We start from the raw sequence: 26,434 nt of genomic DNA on the forward strand, positions 1-26,434 counted from the left end.
AATATGTATTTCACGAGGCAATTTCGGTCGTGTGCCTACGCCATTGCTTGGGATTAGTTGTCATAGTCCCTAGACTCCCATGAATTGTGGCGAATACCAAGTAGGCTTGTGCCGTTTCGTTCGTTGATCGAAGCGCTCCGATCTCGTTCAATCGCTCCCACGAACTAGTTCGCTCTTTTAGGTCTTTTGCTCATTTAAGTTCAGCCAGACCAGCGACCACTGCGGTCGGAAAGATCAGAACGAATGGGACCGAATAGTGTCAAAATGATACGAATAGTCCACAGATAGTAACATTCCGGGCCGAAAGGTTGTAAGTAACCGAAGTTTAATATGAAAACTTGACTTTTTTTGTTGCTCTGCTAAATAGCTCTCGCTCTCGGTCGGCGCACACACATTCGTTCTCGATCCAAACCGCTCCCGCTCGCCGATCCTATACTGAACTAAATGAGCAAAGACCGATTCTCAGAGCACGGAAAGATTCAGTTCATTTCGGTCATTGATGGGATTTTATTCCTAACAGTTCATAGTTCGTGAACGACACAAGCCTAATACCAAGATAACGCAAGGAGGATCATGATGAGAAGGCAATTTATAAAGGATGAAATAAAAACCTGTGTGGTGACGGGTGAAGAATTTCACCACCCCCTTTCTTCCCGTGGGTGTCGTAGAAGGCGACTATGGGATATGGGTTAAATCGTGGCGTAGGCGAGAGGCTGGCAACCTGTCACTGCAATGCCACAGTTTCGTTTTCTTTCAACCCCTTATTTGCCAAGAGTGGCACTGAAGCTTTAGTAGTTTCATGTGCTCTGCCTACCCCTTTATGGGATACAGGCGTGACTGTATGTATGTATGTATGTATGTATGAAATAAAAAGGACCGTCAAACTTTGCATAGTGACTTTTGAGGTCATAATGAACATGACAGACAGTTGAAATGTATACAGATATACAGACTTTATTGGTAAATATAAAATATACATATTACACGTCATAGCCTTAAAACTAGTTAAAACAATTACACTGAATTCGTCCATTTTAAATGAATTAAAACAAATTTAGGACATTATACATTGGGTTCACAGTCAAACAGCTATTTTTTTTGCGATTTCAGCAGCAGCAGCTATGCAAAGTTTGAAACTTTTTTATTTCAACGTGTATAACCTCGTGGATAAGTCGACATTTTCGACTGATCCACAGACTACCTACACATAGACACCCCATCTTTATACACCTAGACACCCCATGAAGCGCGCATGGAGAGCGCGTGGTCACCAGACATTTGACAACTTTTACTGGTAAATTATCACAATTTGAGGCATTTCAGCAGCACAATTGAGACATCTTACACCATTATAAACGTAATGGCCCATAATTAGCACTAGGAATATTTGTAAAAAATAAGAAACGATACGAGTGCTCATACTGAACGTTTGAGTTGGCTTGAAAGCTTGAATACTCCGTCTAGCATGACTCACACTAGAACGGGGCGGACCGTCGACGGAACGGCGCGGGACGACGCCGTACGGCAGCTCGACGGTGCGCCATCGCCTCCTGCCCGGCACCGGGCCATACGATTCGAGTACACACAACCGTTGAGTCTACGTCCACGACGCGGGACGGGGCGGTCCGGTAGCGGGCTGTCAGACCTAACTGAGTCGCCCGAGCAACGGACTGTTTGTTTATGTCAAATGTCAGTAAAATTGAAAATGTCATTTTAAGGAGACAAATGGACCAAAGTACGAGTAACTCTTGCGGAAATAATAGCTAACGAGGAATCTGCAGCTTTACCAAGACAATTGGGCGTTCATTCACTTTGGCGCACTCGTTCGGAATAAGGAGTACTAATTATATGCAACATTAGTTAAAAATAAAAGTCATTAAGACCTACGACGACAAATTCAGTGATTATTTTCACATGACTCAAGATTATCTCAAATTAATAGTAAAATGAAGAACACCATTTCCAGCAAACGCCATCAGGCTCTTTGCTTTAAGGTAATTGTTCAAGGTTTTAACGCATTCACTGCCGTTTCCGTTACTTTCACCAATATGTGACTTTGCCTTTAGTGCCTTCGACGCACAATATGTGAGTCCTGACTTTGTCTGTCATGTAAACATTAAAATAGTATGGACTCACACGTGCGTCGGAGCCACTAGTTTATACGGAAGCGACTGCCATCTGACCTTCCAACCCGAAGGGTAACTAAGGCCGTACTGGGATTAGTCCGGTTTTCTCACGATGTTCTCCTTTACCGAAGAGCGACTGGCAAATATCAAATGATATTTCGCAAATAAATTTCAAAAAAATCATTGTTATGAGCCGGGGTTGGAACCCGCGACATCCGGGTTGAAAGAAGCACGCTCTAACCACTAGACTACCAGTGCTTATACTTACGAGAATATATGGTACATGTAGTAAACCTAATTTTATGTAGTTTTTTTTTGTCTAGAAGGGAAAATGGGAAACTAAGATAAACAGAGAGTATCTGTTGTTTTTCCTATTTCTGTTGATAAGATGTCATTCTTTACTATTATTTTTCGTTGAAGTGTGAGTAAAAATGCATTTACTTATGCTATACAGACAGTTTCTGTGTAAAGCACCAAAATGTATGTAACTAATATAGTAAACAGCATCATAGGGATCTTCCGTATAAATACTAGGAAATATAGTAAGTAGGTAGTATTATCTTATTATTGCAGCTTTTTGAACGCGGAGATTCCTTCGAAACACTGGTCCCTCAATTTTAAGATGGGGCTTTCGACTGTTTACGTTTTATTGAAATACGAACTGATAAATTTGAGGCTGAGGCATTTAACTCAAATATATATCTACATTGTAACACCTGCTAATAGTGGTTCAGTCTATTTAATAGTGGTTCAGTCTATTTTAATAAAAAAAAAATATTTTTAATAGCCAACAGTTTGCTCACTTCGCTTGTTCACTCCGCGCCATACTCGTATGTTTAGATCCCCCCACCATAAATGTATTACATAGTGGCTAGTGAATCTAGTGATCCAGTCGTCGTCGGTTCATACATATCATATCCAATCACCAAATTTATTGTTTTTTTTCTATCATTGTGATTTACGATTAATTTTGCTGCTATACCAACTTTGAAAAAACATTGATACTTACTTATCTTCTTACTGGCCACATCAATCTGTCAAAATTTCATGTCAAATTCATCGTTTATTCATCAATGTAATCTAATGCGTATAAAATATAAATATTTATGTAAAATTAATATAGGCAGTAAAGTTGTTAAAAAGGGATACATTTATTACTCAAATAAGTTAGACAGCATGACAGTAAAACCAAACCATAACAGTAAAACAGAAGGTACCTATTTTGTACCAGTTAATCTTCGGGCTAGATCTCGCTGGTGCGAGGAGGCCCTAAAAGACTTGTGAACCCCTTGTGAACGCCCTCGGTGATCCTTAACTGGCATGAACTGGCGCAGGATAGGACAGAGTGGCGATCTCTTGTGTCGGATCTCGTGTGATCCTCTTTGGGTCGCTGAGCCAGTGAAGTAAGTAAGCAAGTAATCTCCTGGACAAAAAGAGATGAAAAAAGAGATGAAATACTACTGGGTTCCTTATAAGTGTCATTGAAAACTACGATACCCACAGATTCTGTCTGTGAAAATACCAGCATTCTTGCTAAAACGTGTGTTTAGTTTTTCCTACCCTGTACATACCTTGCTGCGCTTTAAAAATTGCGTGAAGCGTGACATGGTTGCCTTTGATATCCCATGGTATCAGTGGCAGCAACTGGCCGAAAACCGGCCCATGTGGCGTCGTGCTGTCCACGACGGTCAATCCAAGCACGACAATGCCTTGTTCTTCTCTTTGAATGATAAACGCATGAGGTGCCACGAGCAGGCCTCCAACCCCCAACCACCTGGGGGGGCATACACTTGCCGCGTTTGTGGACGAGGGATTCTCTCTCGAATTGGGCTACACAGCTACGAAGTGTCGTTCGAAATAATTCGGATGCTGCTTAAATCATCTGTCATCCTGTTATTATACATAGGCACCATAATAAAAACCCTATAATCAAAGACCCATGCTTATTGTTTGTAAACCTGCTTTTAGATTATGAGTATTAGCCACGATATAACTCATGAAGGAGGGAGAACCTAGAGAACGAACCTGTGGAACGAGAGACGAAGTTGGTCATAAATAGAACAGGAGCGATGAGATGGGTACGTTCAAAAATTTATTTATTTTAATTTGAACATGTAGTTAAACCCTTAAACATCTGTTTCATAGACTGTCTTTGTACCCTTCTCCCCTGCTTTAGTACCATGTTATACTCGTAGCTCAAATTGACTATGATAATGACTTTAAGATGAAGTATTTTTCACTTTTCCATTCGTCCGACATATCGTGAAAGTTTACAGCTCTGAGAGCCACAGCCAGCTTTAAAACTAAATATTGCTTTATTATTGTATTCAGTGATATTCCATCGTAGTTTGCTACGGAACCCTACAGAAATGAGTATTACATGTAATTACCTGGTAACGATACGAAACTTGACTCAAAGATCCAAATTGTTAGATTACAGCTAGTTCTTGTCTTGTTCTTCAGTTATTTCCTTGGAAAAAAAAAGTTAAAGACAAATTATTTTTGCCACCACGTGCGCGCTCTTATTAACAATGAATAAGTTATGTAAGGGCTTTAATTATCAAATTCTGTTTTTGTAATTCATACAACATCTTTCGACTAGTTATCTGTGACCTAGAAAAATGGTTATAGTGTTTAGTATAGTATACAATATATTATAAATAAGTTGCCACGCCTTAATAGTGTACTTTTTTAAGTCCATTGTAACCATGTATATATGACCATGGATGCAATAAATATGTAGTGAATATGAAAACTTGATGGTATGTCTATTTTATATTTGTGTTTTTAGATGTATGTCACACATTTTTTGAGGTTATTGCTTTTGTGTGTAAACTTGGATTTTTGGTAGGAAATTAGGAATATTTACAATTAAGGTTGAACATCTTTGGTTTTGTGTGGTATTTGTCAGAATTCATTCCATAGTTCAACTATGAGAGGCTGGAAGTTGCTTATTATTTTGTAGTTATGGCTAGAGAACTGGGATTTATTAGGAATTTTCCAGCCCTTGTTCTTTAGGTACGTCTTCGCACTAATTATGCACCAGCGATATTTCCATAAATCAATTCTAAATTCAACGTTATACATAAATACCTACGTAAAAGACGTCGAACAAGGTAATGCCATTAAATATAACAGTATGTCGAAAGAAACATTAATGTAGTATACTATATGCAGACCTTAATTTTGTCATATAAGAGGCAAGTGATCAACCATGGACGTCCTCAACACCATATGTTTGTGTTGTACCTACAGTTTGGAATGTGTAAAACAAAGTAGGTACGTAGTTTGAACGTATAGTAAGTAGGTAGGTATACACTCGTATATACGACCCTTAATATAGGACTAAAATATTTCTTTGTTTATCTAGGTAAGTAGATGTCATTCCCGTCGTACTCGGTCGTACGTTCTATTACGTCGTAGTAAAATGTATTCAGTTTGTTGTTAGGTTGTAAAGTTATTTAGATATCTGGGGCAGGGATACGCAAGAAGTCTAGGCTATGAAGTTTCATCATCCTCCCTGCGTTATCCCGGTATTTGCCACGGCTCATGGGAGCCTACGGTCCGCTTTGATAACTAATCCCAAGATTTGGCGTAGGCACTAGTTTTTACGAATGCGACTGCCATCTGACCTTCCAACCCGAAGGGTAACTAGGCCTTATTGGAATTAGTTCGGTTTCCTCACGATGTTTTCCTTCACCGAAAAGCGACTGGCAAATATCAAATGACATTTCGCACATAAGTTCAGAAAAACTCATTGGTACGAGCCTGGTTCGAACCCGCGACCTCCGGATCGAAAGTCGCACGCTCTTTTCGCTAGGGCACCAGCGCTCTAGGCTATGAAGTTTATAGTTATTTATTAAGCCGTGGCATAAGTAAGTGGTGGCGGTAAATGGATCGTGATGTAGCTATAGAGTCGTCTTTTTTTTAAATACCACGTCGGTGGCATACGATCCATATGATGGAAAGCGGTCACCGTAACCTATGGACGCCTGGAACTCAATAAGTGTCATTAGAAACTTGTACACTCCTTTTTTGAAGTATCCCATACCCTCAGAACCAGGAATACCTCGGCAGGACAGGGGCTCATTCCACAGCCATAGCGTCACAATCGCGTTCTTTCAATGCCTTGATTGCCAGGAGTGGTAAAGGAACTTAGGCAGTTTCATGTGCTCTACCTGCCCCTTATGAGAATACAGGATTGCATACCTATTTATATGTATAAGTATGTGTATGTATGTATGTAAATAGCTGAGCGTTACTGTTCTAGCCTCCTGTTTCTCTCTGCTCTCCTTTCGCTCTTGTGTAGGGGCGCGACAGAGCCAGACTGCGTTTTGTTTGCCATGTAGCGTTAACAATTTGTCACTTCTGCTAGGCTGGCAGGTGAAAATAATAATTGCAGTAATAAATATTAAACATTTTTAGTTAAAGGTTGGCGTTTCCTATTAACTATAATGTACCTGTATCAGGAAGACCCGCTTTGTAGATTTTGTTATTTGCAGAGTAACAATCAAAAGAAAAAGCTTGTTATGCTAGTGCATTTTTTTCTATATGCATTGTGTTCTCGTGTGTGTATTATAATGACTTAGGTTTAGAAAGATTTGATCGACCACTGTAGCGATACGACCACTGTGTATTGTGGCTCAGGGTTCAGCTCGTAGCCCGAGGAACAGGATCAGCGGCAATAACGTAGACCACGCCTTTAGATTTGTATAGTTTTAATGAAGAATAAAGTATGTTCTGTACAAAAGTATATAGTAAGTGCGTAGGTAGGTATATAAAATGGGTACGTATGCGTGCATCTAGTAGTGACATCAATAGTAAATACCTTGAGTGGGGTTCGATCTCTTTGTAGCAACAACTTGGACAATCATAGGCCGTTTAATATCGACGCTGGCTCGCTCCCGATACTGTACGGTCGGAAAAAGGCGGTAGGACCATGTGGCCAGAGGGATGAGGATGACACAATTCTAATAGTCGAGTTTGTACGACAGTAAGGTTCCTAAGATACAATTTGCAGTCCATCTGCATCAGCCGGCAGCCCCTAGGATTCACGATTTCATTTCCTTTCCACCCCTTAACTACTAAGTGTGGCTATGAAACTTGAGCAGGTCGATGTGCTCTTTCTATCCTTTTTGGGAATACGGGCGTGAGTTGTGTGTGTAATGAGTGAGTTGTGTGAGTAAGGGGTCTAAAGATTGTGATGAGTCATCATGGTTTACAGCACTAGTCAATAAGAGAAAAGCGACACCAAGGTTTTTTATAGGGCTGATTTCAATACAGTTACCTTTTCAGGTCACTTAGGCCTGATATATTTTGACATACATGTTTCATATCGTATTAGTATAGGAAAATAGCTCAAAAGCAAAAAGGTTTCACGAATGTTGCACGCGATGGACAGATAAGACCAATGATAATTTGGGTTCGAATCCCGGTACGGGCATTTGTTTGTGTGATGAGCACAGATATTTGTTCCTGAGTCATGGATGTTTTATATGTAAGTATGTAAGTATTTGAATAATTTATAAAAGAAGACCTATAATGGCTATAAGGCTAGGCCGGGCAATAGTAACTGCAGGGAAGTAATAACTAATCAGAATCACATACTAATCAGAATTACATAGTAGCAAAGAGGATCGAGTATTATAGAGAATGACTGTCAAAGTAAAACGTGTAATCACAGTGCATAGACTGCCATCTCTCGACACAAGCTTAAAACTTTTGAACCTCAGTTTTGACAATTTGGCCCATATTCTTAGCTTTATATGTTTTAAAATGTCAAATATTAATATTAGCGCCATCTAGCTCACCGTACCTTTTTCTGTATGGTTTTGGGGTACGTTTTTTTCTTAGACTTTATCGGTCTTTACGAAGTTATATAGGTCTTTGATAGTAGTAATAATTTAGAATAGTATTAGTTAGTATTTCTGTAACACTGTACCTACTTACCTAAGGAAGAGCGGTGTCTCCCGACACAAGCATTTTTATACTTAATGGGCGACTCCATCCCTAATATCAATATGTATCCCATATTTACTGAAATAAAGAATTTTTGTATTTTTTTTTTGTAGAATATCTTCCATATTTTACATTATTCACTGTATTTCTATATATGTCCAGATAGCGTGTAAGCTGTTTGATAATTTCACGGTGGCGTGGATGGCCTTGACATGTAGGTTCACCGTAACGAAACTTATTACCAATTATCAATAACTATTTCTGCCATCTCATAGAAAAATCGCATTGTAAAGTATACGCAATTTTCATTTTTAGATGAGAGCCAGAAAATAATAAAACATAGATAACTAATCTACAGTGTCAACCAATTGTTAGTAATATTACCGCAGATAGTAAGTAGGTTTAGGCAGTCAAAGTTGTACTTTATATTTTTACCTTAATATTTATTTATAATACTTTCAAAGCCTACTAAGTAATTTCAATCTCACAGGCAGATTCTCCGGTGGCTGCTTGCTCCTCATACCCACCCAGAAACTCTGCCGTGTGGCCCGTGTGTCTGCTGATATTAATGCTCTGCACTACAATGTTAGTAACCTTTGCCCATTATTTTTGTATATAGCAAGGAATCGAGAATTTTGACGATACGCATGGATCGACGATCATGGATTAATTATTTTATGTTTTGTAAGAAAGAGAAATAAATATATAAGATCATCATAGGTAAGTGTGTCATACTTTTTAACCGCCGCCTCAAATATCTCAAAAGAAGGTGGTTTTCAATTCGTCTGTTTTTTAGGGTTCCGTAGTCAACTAGGAACCCTTATAGTTTCGCCATGTCTGTCTGTCTGTCTGTCTGTCTGTCCGTCTGTCCGTCCGTCCGTCCGTCCGTCCGTCCGTCCGTCCGTCCGTCCGTCCGCGGATAATCTCAGTAGCCGTTAGCACTAGGAAGCTTAAATTTGGTACCAATATGTATATCAATCACGCCAACAAAGTCCAAAAATAAAAAATGGAAAAAAATGTTTTATTAGGATACCCCCCCTATATGTAAAGTGGGGCTGATATTTTTTTTTCATTCCAACCCCAACGTCTGATATATTGTTGGATAGGTATTTAAAAATGAATAAGGGTTTACTAAGATCGTTTTTAGGGTTCCGTAGTCAACTAGGAACCCTTATAGTTTCGCCATGTCTGTCTGTCCGTCCGTCCGTCCGTCAGTCCGTCTGTCCGTCCGTCCGTCCGTCTGTCCGTCCGCGGATAATCTCAGTAACCGTAAGCACTAGAAAGCTGAAATTTGGTACCAATATGTATGTCAATCACGCCAACAAAGTGCAAAAATAAAAAATGGAAAAAAATGTTTTATTAGGGTACCCCCCCTACATGTAAAGTGGGGGCTGATATTTTTTTTTCATTCCAACCCCAACGTGTGATATATTGTTGGATAGGTATTTAAAAATTAATAAGGGTTTACTAAGATCGTTTTTTGATAATATTAATATTTTCGGAAATAATCGCTCCTAAAGGAAAAAAAAGTGCGTCCCCCCCTCTAACTTTTGAATCATATGTTTAAAAAATATGAAAAAAATCACAAAAGTAGAACTTTATAAATACTTTCTAGGAAAATTATTTTAAACTTGATAGGTTTAGTAGTTTTTGAGAAAAATACGGAAAACTACGGAACCCTACACTGAGCGTGGCCCGACACGCTCTTGGCCGGTTTTTTTTGTAATGTTTGTTCCACGATATCTCCGTCGTTACTGGACCGAATTTGAAAAAAAAATTTTGATCGAATGTATATGCAATATGCAAACAGATTGGTCCCATTTTCCTCAGAACCCAGTTCTGATGATGGGATCCTGGAGAAATCGAGGGAACTCCTCAAATCTGAAAGGCACATATATGGTGATTTTTGTGTTTTTTAAGGAACAGCATGCATTTACGTCCAGAATAGTGACATTTAGTGCAGCGGAACTGCTGCTGATGGTCAGAACCGAACTCCTCAAATCTGAACGGCACACTTTTAGTGACTTTGGTATTTTTATAAGAACAGCATGCACTTACGTCCAGAACAGTGACATTTGGTGCAGTGGAACTGCTGATGAAGGTCAGAACGGAACTCCTTAAATCTAAACGGCACACTTATTACTTTGGTATTTTTGTAGGAATAGCAACAGTGACATTTATTTAGTTATGTTTGTTAAGAATATTGAAAATTTTGTCAAGCTTCGATTTATTATAATCGGATTCAAGAGGAATTACGGAATTAAGGTATACGTATAGTCATTTGTATTGCCATCAAGTAATGAAAGTATTAAAAGCCGTTTTTTACAAATACCTACACATTATCCAACATTCGCAAGTATTTTTCACCAGAACCCCAAAGGCGGCGGTTTTTTTCTTAAAAATTATACTAACCGACTTCTTTACCGAAAAAGTAGGAGGTTGTAGGTATATAAGATATTGGGGCTCACATTTGTCCATGTTTTATAGTATGTTCACCGATTACGTCGAGACCAGTGGTCAGATTACAATAATTCTGTTTTCCCATATTAAGTAGTCCCATATTAATCTGGAGCTGTTCTGATGATGGGATCTATGAAGAGTTGAGGGAACTGAAATTTTAAAGGCACATGTATGGTGATTCGGTGTTTTGTTAAGCAAGTCGAGCAGTTTCTCTCAAAAACGAGTACCTACTGCCATAAAGTGGACCTGATGCGCTAATACTACTATATCTTTCTCGATGTTCATTCGCTATAATTTGTTTCAGACAAACTGTTAGAAGGAGATCGTCCAATGACGCCGTTCTTGTGCTATCAAATAGGTACCTAATGTGAAGATAATACCTAGATTTCTACTCGTCTAATACCTCGCCTACCTCGAAAAATTCAATAAATCAATCAATCAAAATATTTATCGTTGGCCATGAGTTACAGAGATGTTATTATAATGTATGTACAATAGTCTGCATGTCCTGCCTCAGAGAGGTGTACAATATAGTTAATATTCTGGCTTAGTAGTAATTAAAGGTAAAAATATAGAACGAGTTTAAATACTTATAGGTAGCATAATCATCAGCCACTCCAGATGTATAAAACATACCACTGCACGAACAGCGATGGCAAAGGGGTTTAATTAAAAAAATACCTTTATAAGTAGCAACCTTCTTCGTAAGGCCCAGACTTACTCTTGAACTAAAAAGGTACACATTATTTAGAGTGATACAAATTCAGTATAAATTGTGTACAAAATCCTCATTTAATGTAAAATGCCAACAAAAGGGGAAATTGCAGGAGAGCATATTATAATAAGTCACGTTTTAAATATTTCTAATAATGTGATCCAGTAGGTACCCAATACCCATAGACCCATAGTGTCCATCAGGATGGCGTGATAGATGACTGAATAGTCAAAACATTTGGACCAAATAACTGTACCTAAACTGTACCTATAGCGTAGAAAACTGTACCTCAATCAATGAAACATTAAATAGATAGTTACATAGATACGCCGTTCTGATGTCAGCTTGGCGCGCATAGCCGTGTATCGCCCCAACGTGTGGAAACTAAATTTCTGGAACATAATATATATCAATAAACTGTACCTCACTAAACTGTCAATTATAACATTTAAATCACAAGTGATATCGGTTGAATCAACAAAAAAAATTTTATTCAACAACAACATACAATCACGCCTGTGTCCCATAAAGGGGTAGGCAGAGCACATGAAACCACTAAAGCTTCAGGGCCACTCCTGGCAAACAAGGGGTTAAAAGAAAAACGAATTTTATTGCTCTGGTTTATTTAATCCTTGAATGACATGTATCTATGTTTGCCATCAATTTGCAACAGGCGCTTGTTTTCTCGTAACACAATATATAATTACTAGCTTTTGCAAGCGGCTTCGCACGCGCTGAAAAATACTGTTATTTTTATTTAATTATGCATCCTTTTGTAGGGTGAAGTGGTCGACAGTGGAACACCTCGGACACTGGCGATCAAATATATGAAAGAGGCGCATTCCTAGGTTTGCTCTCTAAGTCTAAGCTCGTGTAGGTGAACGCGTACTATGCTTGTGTGAGTGCAATATGACAGGTAAACTGTTCGCGTTTTTGACAGGCGGTAACTGTGAGGTAACCGAGAGGGGGTGGAAGACACTTTCAGCGGTGAGCGGGAGCGGCCATTTAGGTACTGTACGATAGTACTCTTTATTATACTGTGACAGTGGTTCGCTTTCTTTCCGTAAGCTATATCTCCGGAATTATTACTAATAGGGAGTGACTATTAAGAACAATTGTTAATTAAAAATAAGTCATATCTTTCCTTCCTGTTTATATGTGCATTTATTATATTGTTGAGTATACTCCGAAGACAGAACATGTGGCAGGCGAGGGAAAGGTTGCTCGACACGGTCGACCCTAAGTAGCAAAACTTATCGACTACATCAAAGGGTACGCCTTCCAGCGAGTTGGACGGCTGGAAAGTGTAAACCTGCGCTTGCGGTGGCTGGGCCATGTGCAGCGTATGGAATGTGCTCGTTTGCCCAGATGGACCATGCTGAGTCAAATCGCATTAGGCAATCGTAATGTAGGACGGCCACTACTCCGCTTTAAGGACTGCGTAAAACGCGAAATGGTAGCGTTTAACAGTGACTACACCTCATGCACATCTCGGACACTGGCGATCAAATATATTGAAGGAGGCGCATTCCTAGCACACAGTCTTAGCTCGTGTAGGTGAACGCGTACTATGCTTGTATGAGTGAAATATGACAGGTCGACTGTTCGTGTTTTTGACAGGCGGTAACTGTGAGGTAACCGAGAGAGGGTGGGTGGCACTTTCAGCGGGGAGCGGGAGTGGCCATACTGTACGATAGTACTCTTTATTATACTGTGCCTCATGGGAAGACCTAGCAGCAAAGGCAAACTGCGACGAGCGGAGGTACAGCCTTTTCAGAGGCCGTGAAACCCATGATAGGTTCTGGTTTCAAAACTTAGCCCGAAAACGGGCAGTAAGGCACAATGTGGTTCGCTTTCGTGCGAACTCTCATTTAAGTTTTAATATTGACAGATGTGGTAAATTACGCTGATCACGAATTGGATTATATAGCCACAAGCGGCGCTGTCGCTCGATCAGAGATGCTTCTTAAATCATCTATAAAGATGCACAAGGCCTAATGATGATGTATAGTATAATAATTTTATATGTATAACGAGAAAATAAGCGCCTGTTGCAAATTTATGGCAAACATACATGTCATTAAATAAATGAGAGCAGTAAAAAAAATTGTTGTTGATTTGACCGATATCTCGTGTGATTATAATGTTATTATTGGTAGTTTATTGAGTACAGTTTAGGTACAGTTTATTGATATATGTTTCAGAACATAGTTCCCACACGTTGGGGCGATACCCGGCTATGCGCGCCAAGCTGACGTCAGAACAGCGTGTCTATGTAATTATCAAATAGATAATTAAATAAATGCTTAATTTCTTGAGGTACAGCTTTCTTCGCTATAGGTACAGTTTAGTACAGTTTAAATACAGTTATTTGGTGCAAAATTTTGTGAATATTCAGACGTCTCTAACGCCATCCTGACGGACACCCTGCGTGCTGGAGCCACCTCGACAGCCGCTCTGACGGCAAGATGGCAAATGGTTTAACTCTGGTGCCATTGGATCGAGCGGGGTAAGTGCCTTTTGTACCACCCGATGCCACCTGTGTTAGCATGTTTGTCGCCTCACAAATCTCACAATACATCTTGATCGTACCGTATGGGCGGCAGCACGAGTTGCTGAGCAGGCGGCAGTCCTACCGTGGAGACATCTGAGTGCTGGTATGCGAAATCCGTTCTTCGCGCAGAGGTTATCCATCGTGAGAACGCGGCAAGTATGATAGGTAACTTTTGCGTCGGGAACGATGCGGGGTGGGTTGTTTGACCAATTTAAGTTCTTAGTTACGTGAGTTTGTTTAGCTGTGTCAGCTGTGTGTGTGTTATTTTATATATGATCAAACGAGCTTCGCAAGTGAAGTTATATCGATATTATATGACTCGCTTCATTGGAAGATATAATTATTAAGTTTACATTTAATTTTTTCGTGCAATATGTTGCCAGTAGATTAAATAAACTACAATAATGTAAACTTAATAGTTATATCGAACAATGAAGCGAGGAAATATAATCAAATATTGTATTTTATAAATTAGGAGAGTTTATGGAATATTGTCGACTAAATGAGTGTAATTGTAGGTACTAATAACCGATTGTGGTGCTTGCTGTGTCAAGCCCTACGGTCGGTGTCGCGTCACTAGTTGGCGCGGGTGGAGCTGTCAGAGGATCGTCGGCCATTACCGCGTCGTGCTGTGAATTGTCCCAAGCTACGCTCTGTTTTCTAAGTGTTATGTATTAAAACCTGTATTTGATGATGTCTGGTGTTTTCCCCTTTAACAGTACTAAGCGGTTTCCAAATTGTATTTGCCTTGTAAAGGGCTATAAGTAGTTTTATTCATATACATACATACATCATACATACAATCACGCCTGTATCCCATAAAGGGGTAGGCAGAGCACATGAAACTACTAAAGCTTCAGGGCCACTCTTGGCAAATAAGGGGTTAAAAGAAAACGAAACTGTGGCATTGCAGTGACAGGTTGCCAGCCTCTCGCCTACACCACAATTTAACCCATATCCAATTGTCGCCTTCTACGACACCCATGGGAAGAAAGGGGGTGGTGAAATTCTTAACCCGTCACCACACAGGCATATAGATTAGATTTTATTCATATAGATTATTAAAAATAGAAAATTGCTTTTAAATGTGCACTCAAGAAAAAATGTACCATATAATGCATGCACGGCATGCACACTTTAGTTTAAGGTACCTACAGCATGCAGCGGGGCAAATCTTGACTGTGAGGTGAGGCAAATGTAACTGGTCCATTCTTTTCATGTTTTACAATGTTTGCATTATTAAATAGTGTCCACCGGTTATATATGGTAGGCGTTTTCAGTGGAAACCTGTAGTCGCGTTAGAAAGAGACCAAAAGTAGCATATGTCACTCTCTATCTCTTCAACTATCTCCACTTGACAAATCAGGTCAATTCCGTGGCCGTGAAAGACGGACAAACAAACAGACACACACAACTTCCCATTTATAATATTGGTATGGATTAGTATGGATAGACCCATCCAGGTTAGTGGATGTGACCGATGGTTTACCCACTAAAACCCCTCGACTGCCATCTCAGGGCTAGAAGACGAGGTCACGTCACAACCTCGCCAACCACAAACACATCTGCGGAGGATTACATGCCCTCTGTATTACTACATAGCGGGATACAGATGCAGCGTGCTGGCCGCCCCAGGGACCTTTATGTAGACGGCAGACATCCCCGAGTGAAACCTTTAAGGGTGTTCATACGCCAGTCGCCGCCGCCCCACTCTGAGAATGCTCTCCTGTGGCAAGCATATTACAATACGAGGGAAACCAGGGAAAGAGATTAATTTAATAAAATATATAAAGAGATACTGTTGTATTATTTCAGTGGGCAAAGTTGTATTTTAACGCTGTGTGTGGAATTGAAAAACGAGCAAGTGAAAGGATTCTATAGTTGAACCACGAGCGAAGCAAGTGGTTCGAGAATAGAATCCTGAACTTGCGAGTATTTTAACACACGAGAAGTAAAATACATTTGCACCCGTGTATAAAAAACAAAACTTTTCCCCTCACTATAGCAAGGAAACTACAACGCAAAAAATGCGTTTATCGCTGCTTCCAGTAGTTCCACAAAAGGAAAATCATCTTTATTACTAGATTCACTTACTTTTATAAATTTTAAAGCAGTTGATTTGACTTTATTTTAAGGCCAAATTCCTTTACCCACTAGTTGATAAAATGCTTTTTTACCCGCTCGTATAAAAGGACAAAACACGTGTTTCCGAGCTAGTGAGGGGAAAAAGTAATTATATGTAGTAGGTATATTATGTAGGTACTTAACCCTTCGTCTGTGTTTGATAACGATCCTAACATAAGGCGTTGGACTTTAAAATAATATATCAAAGTTAATTGTTTTATGACAATTTTTTGACAGACACAGCCGAAGAGTTAAGTTCACAAGGCCTAATTCAGAATATTGACAATAAGATGCAACGGAGGTATCTTTATCAGTCATACAGTAATCTAATATTTTCATCACAGTTGCTCGGTAAGTGTGTCATTGTTCCCAAGGGTAGCGGGAGTAGCAGAAAAGTAATTTTCCCAAGGGAGTTATGAAATTTCGAATGCCACTAGTTTGTTCTTTAGTTTTTACTGCAAGTGTGATGAAAAACAATGTAACTCGAAGCGTAATAATATCGCAAATTAGTTTTTGAATCGCTCCAGTAGGCTGTTGTAATTTCATCATACTGTCGTTTGCAATATTTAGATTACGCCCCGAATTTCACAATCTACTACTGAAGGCTGAGAAGGCAAATTTACAGGATATGAGTTAGAATTTATAGGTTTACCGAAATGAGGTATTTTATAAAACTTCATTTGAAATTCGTACGAATTGTAAAAAAAAATAGTTACTCAATATTCATTATAATAAAATTAACCTGTATGGTCTTTCATGGAATGTTTTTACAAGCAGTAACACCGATAGGTTTTTTATTTATTATAATCCGACTAAATTATATTTTAGCAACGTCGCCATATTTAACAAAATAAATCAAGACATTTCTCAACCTTTATAATTTTGACGTATAAATCCGGGTCGCCTGTACTGCAATGAAGCATTCATGTGGTAACACCTAAGATGGAGCAGTAAATAATAAAGACTGATATATAGGTAGATGATACTGACGGATAGCAGTGTTGTTTGTAGAATCTTTATTAATTATATTAATACTAGCTGTTGCCCGCGTTAGAAAAAGACAAAAAGTAGCCTATGTCACTCTCCATCCCTTCAACTATCTCCACCTAAAACATCACGTCAATTCGTCGCTCCGTTTTGCCGTGAAAGATGGACAAACACACTTTCCCATAATTATATAGTTTTAGTATGGATTAGAGTTTAAGAATTACTCGGTACTGTCAATAAATTAAATACCATTAACCCTTTAAAAATGTTTAAAACGTTATAGTTAATTAATAAACTGTATACACACACACACACATATATATATAGTATATTAATTTTGTTCATTATTACATCTATTCAAACTGTGTGATGCTTTCTTTGATGTTGTCTAAAAATGTATAAAGAGTGACAGTCTTTATTGATAATTTCTCTTTGCACCAACTAATATAAACCGATCAATTAACGAATCAGCTATACCACCATATTTTGCAAACTAATTTATGACGTTTTGTAACCTTTATAATTTGGCAAATACATTCCGGTATGCATATTGCGAAGAGAAGAACGGAGTGACCGGGGTGATCGTAGGCGCCGTCCGTTCACTCACCCGCCCGAGTCCGGGCTAACCGTGGCCGTCTAGCAAGAAAACGTGACGGGCTATCCGTCACACCTTCGGCACGTTGCCGGCGCGGGCTAAATCGAAGCGCCCGTGATGACGTAGTTCTTTCCATACAAAAAGGACACCGTTCCGGTCCGTCCCGTTCCAGTGTGAATCATTCTTAATAGTAGGTGAGGTGGTCTAACGCCGTGTCTTGCGTGGGCGACGGTCGCGCGATGGTCGCGCGACGGCGATGCGACGCATACGAAATCAAACCTTATCGATATGGAAGTATGAGACGCGACGGCGACGGTGGCGCGACGGTCGCCCACGCAAGACACGGCGTAACATACTAGTTTGATGCGAATTAGTGGTTCGCGATTTTGTTGATGAGTTCGAAATGGTTCCCGTAAGCCACGACCTTACTTCCCTGGGAGTAATATCTTATAACAATTATAACCAATGTTTTTTTACTATGAATTGGACATGGAGTCACTTTATTTTGTGACGGCATTCTGAGCTAACCACATTAAAATACAATCGAATTGTACGTTTTTTTGGAAGTCGGTTAGAAGGCTGTTCCTTCCATTCTTCGTCACAAATAAGTCATTTAAAATCGAAGCTTGAATAAAAACGATCGCATCATCCAATCAACTTAGGTATTGTTGACTTCGTTTTCGATTATTCGATACTATTAAATGGGATTAGCATTTAATTTGTCGCTATAAAATGTCGACTTAGAAAAAATATGTATATTAAAGAGAAGGTTGCGAAGCTAGCACAAAAGTTGAACTGCGTATATTGAATGAATTTCAAATATTAACACCATAGACATAGTAAACAATATAGATCGAGGGTTGGGTGGACGACATTCGAAAAACTGCGTGGCACTTCTAGATGAGATTAGACCAGGACCGGGATAAGTGGCGTACACGAAGGGAGGCCTATGCTCAGGAGTGGGCGATTAATGGCTGAAATGATGACGATGATGATAGATCGAGGGTTACGATCTAAATACTCTTAGTCATTGTTTTATTTTGTGTGCTGTGATGTTTTAGGGTTCCGTGCCCATGGGTATAAAAATATAAACCGAGAGTAAAGCAGGATCGAAAAAGTTAAGAGGTTATCAGTATCAACCTGTACACTCTCATGAAGCCTAGAATACCTATACAGAAGGATATAGACGCAACGGAGCCACGCTGTGACGTCATCGCCCAAATGAATTGTTTATTTTTAGTGTTCTCTTTTTTTGTCTTTTTCTCTCTTTCTTTTTGTTATCTGTTTCGTGACGCATTGCTACTGTAAGGCCATTTTTAAACGTGTTCTAATAATAATAATAACTATTCTACCCGATCTTCAATGTACAGTACTGCGTCACGTAACATATACCTAATACAGTAACTGTGGTACCGCTTTCTCTTCAACTTTCTGAAAATCATATGAATTTTTGGTGAGCTACTGGATATCAGTCATATAAAAATATATATAAAAGCGGTGCCATAATGACGTCACACATCCGTTATCTAGGGGTTTCTGCTATATATGTTGCGTTGCTACCTAATTGTCTTTCAGTATAACAAAATATTGTGTAAGTTAGTTGTAGCTGTCAGAACTAAATTTACATGAAAATGCCTTGACACCTTATTTAGGGTAATTTTCTTAAGTAACCATGGCGTTGCGTCGACACCTGTATAATGTTCCGGTTCGACAAGAGAAACTTGAAAAACAATAGAGAACAAACGATATACAGTGTGTATATGAATATTTTGTGACTATTGTAAATACTTATAGCTTCGTGTCGCTTCTGTCAGTTTTGACACTTTGACAAAGACGCAATGCGAGACACAAATAAAACATGATATTTTACATCTATGTACTACTGATTTTTGTTTTATAGAGGAAATACGGAGAAATGTTCACCCTCCAATCAAATCGACTTCTTCCAACTGAGCCATTGTTTCCAACTGACCCAAAACCTCCAAGATTTTAAAATGATTTTAAAATGATTATCTTTTGTTTAGTACTTGATTGATTACTGATTTAAATCTTTGTTAGTTTGATAATAAAGGCGAAATAGAAGTTAGAAATGACGTCATCGATTAAAGGATAAATAAAGACGGATGATATAGATAGATAGATGATTTATTTCATGAAATAACTACAATATAAGTTTGCGTTTCTATACAAAAAAAAACCGGCCAAGTGCGAGTCAGACTCGCCCACCGTCGCCCACCGAGGGTTCCGTACAAACTTTCTTTCAAACTACCTAGTACAAATAATCTCATATATTCATATAACTCTAATGACTTGACTAGAAGACAAAAGTATAAATAGGCACTAATGAGTATTATAATGTATAGCGCCATCTCCCGGTCAATTTGCTAACTAATTTGCGCGAACGGTATTTTTTTTACATTTTCCTTCAAAATTCTTTTTTTTTCCACAACAAAAAATTATAAAAAATAGCTTATTTACGTTCAATTTGAGCTCTTTCCAACGATACCCCACTTGACCTAGTAACTTGAAATTTACAGTTTGCCCCCCTTTCATTTTGGCCATTTTCTACAATTAAAATTAATATATTAAAAAAAATTATACTTTCTATTTGTAGAGGTTTACAATGTTCACAACTATTCCAAATTTCAAGTTGATAGCATTAGTAGTTCTCGAGATATTTAGGAATGTGACAGACGGACAGACAGACGGACAGAGTCGCACCATAAGGGTTCCTGTTGTACCTTTTTGGTACGGAACCCTAATAAGAATTCCCATCATGATCGTCATAAAATTAAAAATGTAGGAGAATTAACAGGAATAATGTTAGTAAATCATCATATTGTCATATACACCAATCCAATCCAGAGTCCAATTATGTGTTGCATCATGTAAAAGTAGAAATAAACATTTTTTACTCGCTACGGGAGCGAAAATGCTGAGAAAAGGAGCCCCCCCCTTTCAATTTGGGAACTTCAGTTAAATATACTAGTGTTATTAACTAGATTTATCGAAAAAAAATGTCCATTAAGAACAACTCAGTTAGAAGATATTGCGAAAAAATCTTTAAAATCGAGGTTCTGCTCTCGACTGTTTCCAGTGTTTCCTCCTTTAAAACTTATTTGAACGGAACGAAATTTGAGAATCTGAATAACAATGAAATAATCTGTGTCGAACCGTTTAGATTTTTTGGCTAATTGTTACCGATCTTGAGTATCACACCTTTTTTGAGCCATATTGTAAAAGGCCGTTTTTAGAAATTTTTGACTGGCTCTAGCGTCTTTTAAAATGAAAATCAAAACGGTCCGACACAGATAAAAATAATAATATCTGTGTCGAAAAAATAATTGCTCTATCTTCAAAAACCAGGGAGGAAATAGTCGAGAGCGTTTGTATGGAGAATTGACCTGTATCGTTTGGTCTTAAAATAACATCATTTTTCAGCTTATGATTGTTGGATTATGTAGAGATTCTACATAATCCAACAATCGTAAGCTTCTATCACCAGTATACCCAATAGAAGCAAAGACTTTGTTGATACTATAGCAGATTCCACTCCCGCGCAGGCGCCGGCGCCACACTAATTTAAGCTGGTCGAAAAGCATATTTACACTCATTAACATTCCGCTAATGGACTTAAGAGCTGACGTCATTGGCATACAATGCTGCCTAAAAAAAAATCTAGGCAACCAGGCGCAGCTAACCAGCAAAACGTATTTAAATTTTTGGGTTACCAAGGCTAAGTACCTAAAATAGGGATGACTACATAAAAAAAATGGCATCCTGTTTAGTACGTCGGCAGATCATCCAAAAATACTGAACACATATTTTTCGCTTTATCTAATTAATGAAAAAAATACAAAGATACAGAGCATCAAAGTTCCGGAGTGGGGGCTTGTGACGTCACTTATAAAAATTGTACCTAGACGTGAGAATGCACTGTACCGTCGTCATATTTCGTTTACGAGAAAAAATATGTATCCAAATTTTTTTGATGATCTGACGGACTAAAAATGTTTTTAGTCGTCTCGCCTATGGCACAGGATAGATTGCTTCTATTGGATAGGCTGGTGAGGTGAGTGTTTTGTAGTTAGGTACTTCATTTTAATTCTCTTGAAATGAGGAGGGACACTCAAAGGTTATGACGGATGGCGCCACCCTATTAGTCCATTGCACAGATAAAGAATATCATACGTGAGAGCGAGAAGATATGTTTTTTCTCTGTCTCACATATATTATGAATGACAGTGACATGCCTAGACACTTGCACAGGCGCCGCCTGGCTGGATAATTTGTCAGTGTGCCTCCTCATTAAGGGCCTTCTTCATCCCCGCTGGGTGGAAGCAAAGATGCAATTTGTTCTTGCTAAAATAGATAAAAGTGACACTTTTCTATTCAAAGACACATTTTTTTATATGTTTTTTGTGTTTATCATATTTTAAAAGATAACGCTTTCCTCATAGGAAATGTGAAAAAGCAGTATATTTAATATGTTGCGCGGTAGGCTATAATATGTTTTGTAGGAAAACTAGCCAAGTCAGACCTCAGGCTACATTATCCTAAGTAATAAGAAGAAATGATATTTTATGTTGTTATAAATAAATTTCAGGAACCATTGAACTTGGCACCCATTTAGATCTCACTTCTTTTTTCGTTGAAGTCAACAACCAAGGCATATAGGTATAGTATCATATTGAACTTGGCTCTCATTTCACATTTATGTTTTTGATGTTTTATAACGAAACTGACACAACTCAATAGGGATTTTCGTCACTTTCGTTCTAAAGGTCCTCACCACACTCAGTAGTCTATTTCAAAATCGGTAGCTTCACAATATTGTAGAATGGCCTGCTTCATTCAGGATCCAATGTCGCCGTGGTGAATGACATCATGAAGATACATCGATCTCAGCGCGCCCTCGCGAACGGCAAAGAGGATGAAACGCCGGAGTGGGTTTAGTGGGTAGGGCCAAGTTTCCCCCCTCTCGCTAGGCAGCTGGGCTAGGGAAAGAAACGGCGAGTCCCACACATCGTGCGTAACTGCATTCCCACTCCGTAAAAAAAAGATCCAATGTCCTCTCTCGATATGTCATTTTGCTCCCTTGTGACGAAATCTACTATTTGCACCTCTAGCTAGCGGGTCTAGGAGCCCTTTCTTTGTGTTTATTGTATATTTTTACATACGTATATATTTTAATCTGAAGTACTTAATCACAGTTTGTGTACTCATACCGACGTAATAATATCTATCGATAAGATTAGCAAAACTGTTTGCATTTCACAGAACTAACATATATTCATTTTCCAGTTTTTTTGTTCTTACATTTTAAGTTAACGCAAAATATTAAATGAAAAAAATGTCAAGAGCTTTAAGGCTAATCAAAATTACGTCCGTCCATAGGGGGTGAGCAGAGCACATGAAACATATTAAGTTTCAGTGCCACTATTATTAGCAATTAGATAAATAAAATAAAAGAATCAAGTTTACTCGTAACTTAATATTTCAAGAGTCCCGTGAAATCCAAAAGCTCTATAATCGGCTAATATTATCAACATCAATTATTTAAAGTTCGATCGATACTTAAAAAAAAAAGTATTTCTTTTAAAAAAGTTCCATTTGTTTTCCTCTTTATTTATGTTTAATTAAGTATTTTTTTAATACATTCCACCCAATTGTAAGGAAGGAGTCACTGACCCAACCCTACGATATGTTTCAGTTTAACTCAATGGTTCACTGGAAGAGAATGCCTTTTGGCATTAAGTCCGCTATTTGTACCTTTCATTGGTTGTGCAATAAAGTTTAAATAAATAAATATAAGAACGCCTCAAACTCCATAGAAGTTTCGCAGAAGTTCGTAAGTACTTCGTACTTCGTATGAGAAAAGTTTCGAACAAAATAAAAGTAACTTGTTTTACTTGTCGTGAACCAAAAAGTAGTATAATAATAAATACGGTTCTGCATTTGGCTGCAAAATAAATAAAATAAAAGTCGTTTTAAAATAACAATATCATAAAGTAAACTAAATTCCAAAATAAAATAAAAATACTCACGTTTTCGCCATGATTACACTAATTAACACAGACCAATTTGTAAAATAATGTAAATCTTTACAAAAACAAAATAGTCAATAATCACGAAAATCTCAAAATAGTCAGTTACGCTATCAGCTACATACTTTTTTCAATAGTCCACTGACTACACTTGAAATTAATGTACTTTTCATTAAAAAAAAGTTTTTCGTCGCGAAGTTCGTAATGTTTCAATTCTCGCGTGCGGACGTCTGTTCGGCGTGCCAGTCGCGATTGTACTGAAGTGAAGCAGTGAAGCTTGAGCAAAGGCATCTTAGGAATTTGTTATGGCGAGTTTTCAGGCTCTTATTGCTATTAGCATATCAATCATTCGCGAAATTGTACAGGGTTGAACAGTGTCCTGAAATTGTTAGGGTTGGTGCAATATGACAGAGCTTTGCTTGCGCATCACATGATATTAACGTGATGCGCAAGCAAATGCACAAGCACATCATGCAACAGCAGCACAAGCAGATGATTACGTGATTTTTAACAACTTTTAACAGTCGAAAAGGATAGTGCCATGCATTAGAAAGGGACAATGACTTCGACTCGGAACTGAACTTGTCTGTTATACTAGGTATACAGCGTGTGTATTCCATACGGGCTAATATTTTAATAACAATTAATTTTGGACCTAAGAAGCCTAACTACATGTTTTTTTTAAATAGATGAGATATTTTTTTCTTACATTATAATTCAGCACGCAATGTATTATGTCCACACCAATTAGCGTACCTACCTAAACGTCATTACGTCACTACTTTAAAAAAAACTTGTATCTTCGTCTGTCAATGAAAAGAAAATTGTAGTAAGTATGTATGGAATGCATATAGACTTACTGCGTTTTAACTTTGAGGAGCAGCGTGAGATACGAGATTTTTTCAAAGTAGTGACGATTAGCATTACGACATGACGTTCATGTCATGTCAAATTAAGTTGGACGGCATACATTGCTGCTTGGCTAGACTAAAAAAAATAATTACTTTTAATTAATAACACTTTTTAAGACGATACGGTAGGGGTCAATTCTCCATACAAACGCTCTCGACTATTTCCTCCCTGGTTTTTGAAGATAGAGCAATGATTTTTTCAACACAGATTGTTATTATTTTTATCTGTGTCGGACCGTTTTGATTTTTTTGATATTCTGCTTTTTAAAGATTCTAGAGCCAATCAAAAATTTCCAAAAACGGCCTTTTTCATTGTGGCGCAAAAAAAGGTGTGATACTCAAGATTGGTAACAATTAACCAAAAAAGCTAAACGGTCCGACATAGATTATTTCATTGTTATTCAGGTTCTCAAATTTCGTTCCGATTGATTAAGTTTTGAAGGAGGAAAGAGTCGAGAGCGGAACCTCGATTTTAAAGATTTTTTTGAAATATCTTTTGACTGAGTTGTTCTTAATGGACATTTTTTTTTCGATTCTAGTTAATAACACTTGTATATTTAACTAAAATTCCCAAGTTGAAAGGGGGGCTCCTTTCCATTTTAGCATTTTCGCTACCGTATCCTCTTAACAAAATTATTATCCTATACCATTCGTATGATAAGATACTATAACTGGATACATTATTCGCCCGTATGGAATCCACACGCTGTATGCTGTGCTGGGATAAAGTTTCTTCCAATAATTTCTAACGATACAAGCGCACTTTTTGCTGTCGGTAAACACCCTATCACACGAAGAGCCTGGCCCCGTAGCCGAATGGCATTTCTGCGACGCGAAACGAAAAAAAAACGCCGCGAAAGTTAGTCTGGCTCTGTCACGCCAATACGCAAGAGCGATAGAGATAGATAACTACGAGCGTTTCGTTTCGTGAGCGTTTGTGCCATTCGGCTACGCCGGCTGAATCTCCTAAAGGTCTTGTAGTAATAAATGTATGAGTAAGTCATTTATTATTCAATAAATTTCTGAGTAAAGGTTAAGTTTAGTATTCATTAAGTACAAGGTATATTTACTTTGTAACTAAGGTCCATGTGAGTAACATAATTTTCAATTACAAAAAGGGATTTAGTAGCTTTGCTGGTCACCCTTGGCTAATTATACTTAGTCTACTTACCCACCTTAAAAAAACACACTTTTTTCTACCAACCGTATCTCTAGCTATAGTGTGTATTTTCTGAGATGAACTTTTCGCTTTAGCCGTAATCTGTTAAACAAAGACCTTTGTTTCTATTATTCATGGCGGCTAGCTCCCGTTTAAACGGCACGTGCTATATAGTCTCAGTGTAGTTATAAAGCAACTATCATGATAGTAATAAGGTTCAAATCCATAAAAAGACCTTTCGGAGATAACACGTTTTGTCATCTTCAAAAAAAGTTACCTGCATACAGCAAACTATTTAATAAATTTGAACCTTATTGCTATCATGATAGTTGCTTTTTAACTACACTGAGATTTTAGCACGTGCTGTGGAAACGGGAGCTAGCCGCCAGGAATAATAGAAACAAAGGCCTTTGTTTAACAGATTACGGCTAAAGCGAAAAGTTCATCTGAGAAAATTCATACTATAGCTTAAGCTTAGCTTTTTTAACTCTCGGCCTGTATATAATTTAGATGTGAAGTTTTGCCATCCTGTACTCAGTTAGGTACTGGGTAATTTCAACTGGCGAGTAATTTCAACCAACCTCGACGTATCTCGATTTTTTAGCGCCACCTATTAAATACTATCGTAACTAAACTGATGATGCCTACAATTTTTTTTTTCAAAATGTGTAGGTATTGACGTGATATCATGATTTTAAAATAAAGAAATATGTCATTTGTTCTTACAAAAACACACAAAAATATTTGGGAAAAATATGATTTTGGCCACTTCTAGGCTGCGAACAGCGCCATCTAGTT

The 26,434-nt window shown here is 38.2% G+C and overlaps 1 protein-coding gene across 1 annotated transcript in view; it reads right to left on the bottom strand.

Moving 5' to 3' along the window:
* The window catches only part of LOC125237900 (tubulointerstitial nephritis antigen-like), an 85,274-nt gene extending 61,465 nt beyond the window's left edge, over positions 1 to 23,809 (bottom strand). The window contains exon 1 of the mRNA XM_048145140.1: positions 23,567 to 23,809. Coding sequence (XP_048001097.1) covers positions 23,567 to 23,577 — 11 coding nt within the window. The 5' untranslated portion in view covers positions 23,578 to 23,809. The remainder of the gene's footprint in view (positions 1 to 23,566) is intronic.
* Positions 23,810 to 26,434: the final 2,625 nt, after the last annotated feature.

The sequence above is a fragment of the Leguminivora glycinivorella genome, chromosome 22 (genome assembly GCF_023078275.1).
Source record: "Leguminivora glycinivorella isolate SPB_JAAS2020 chromosome 22, LegGlyc_1.1, whole genome shotgun sequence".
Taxonomy (NCBI): Eukaryota; Metazoa; Arthropoda; class Insecta; order Lepidoptera; family Tortricidae; genus Leguminivora; species Leguminivora glycinivorella.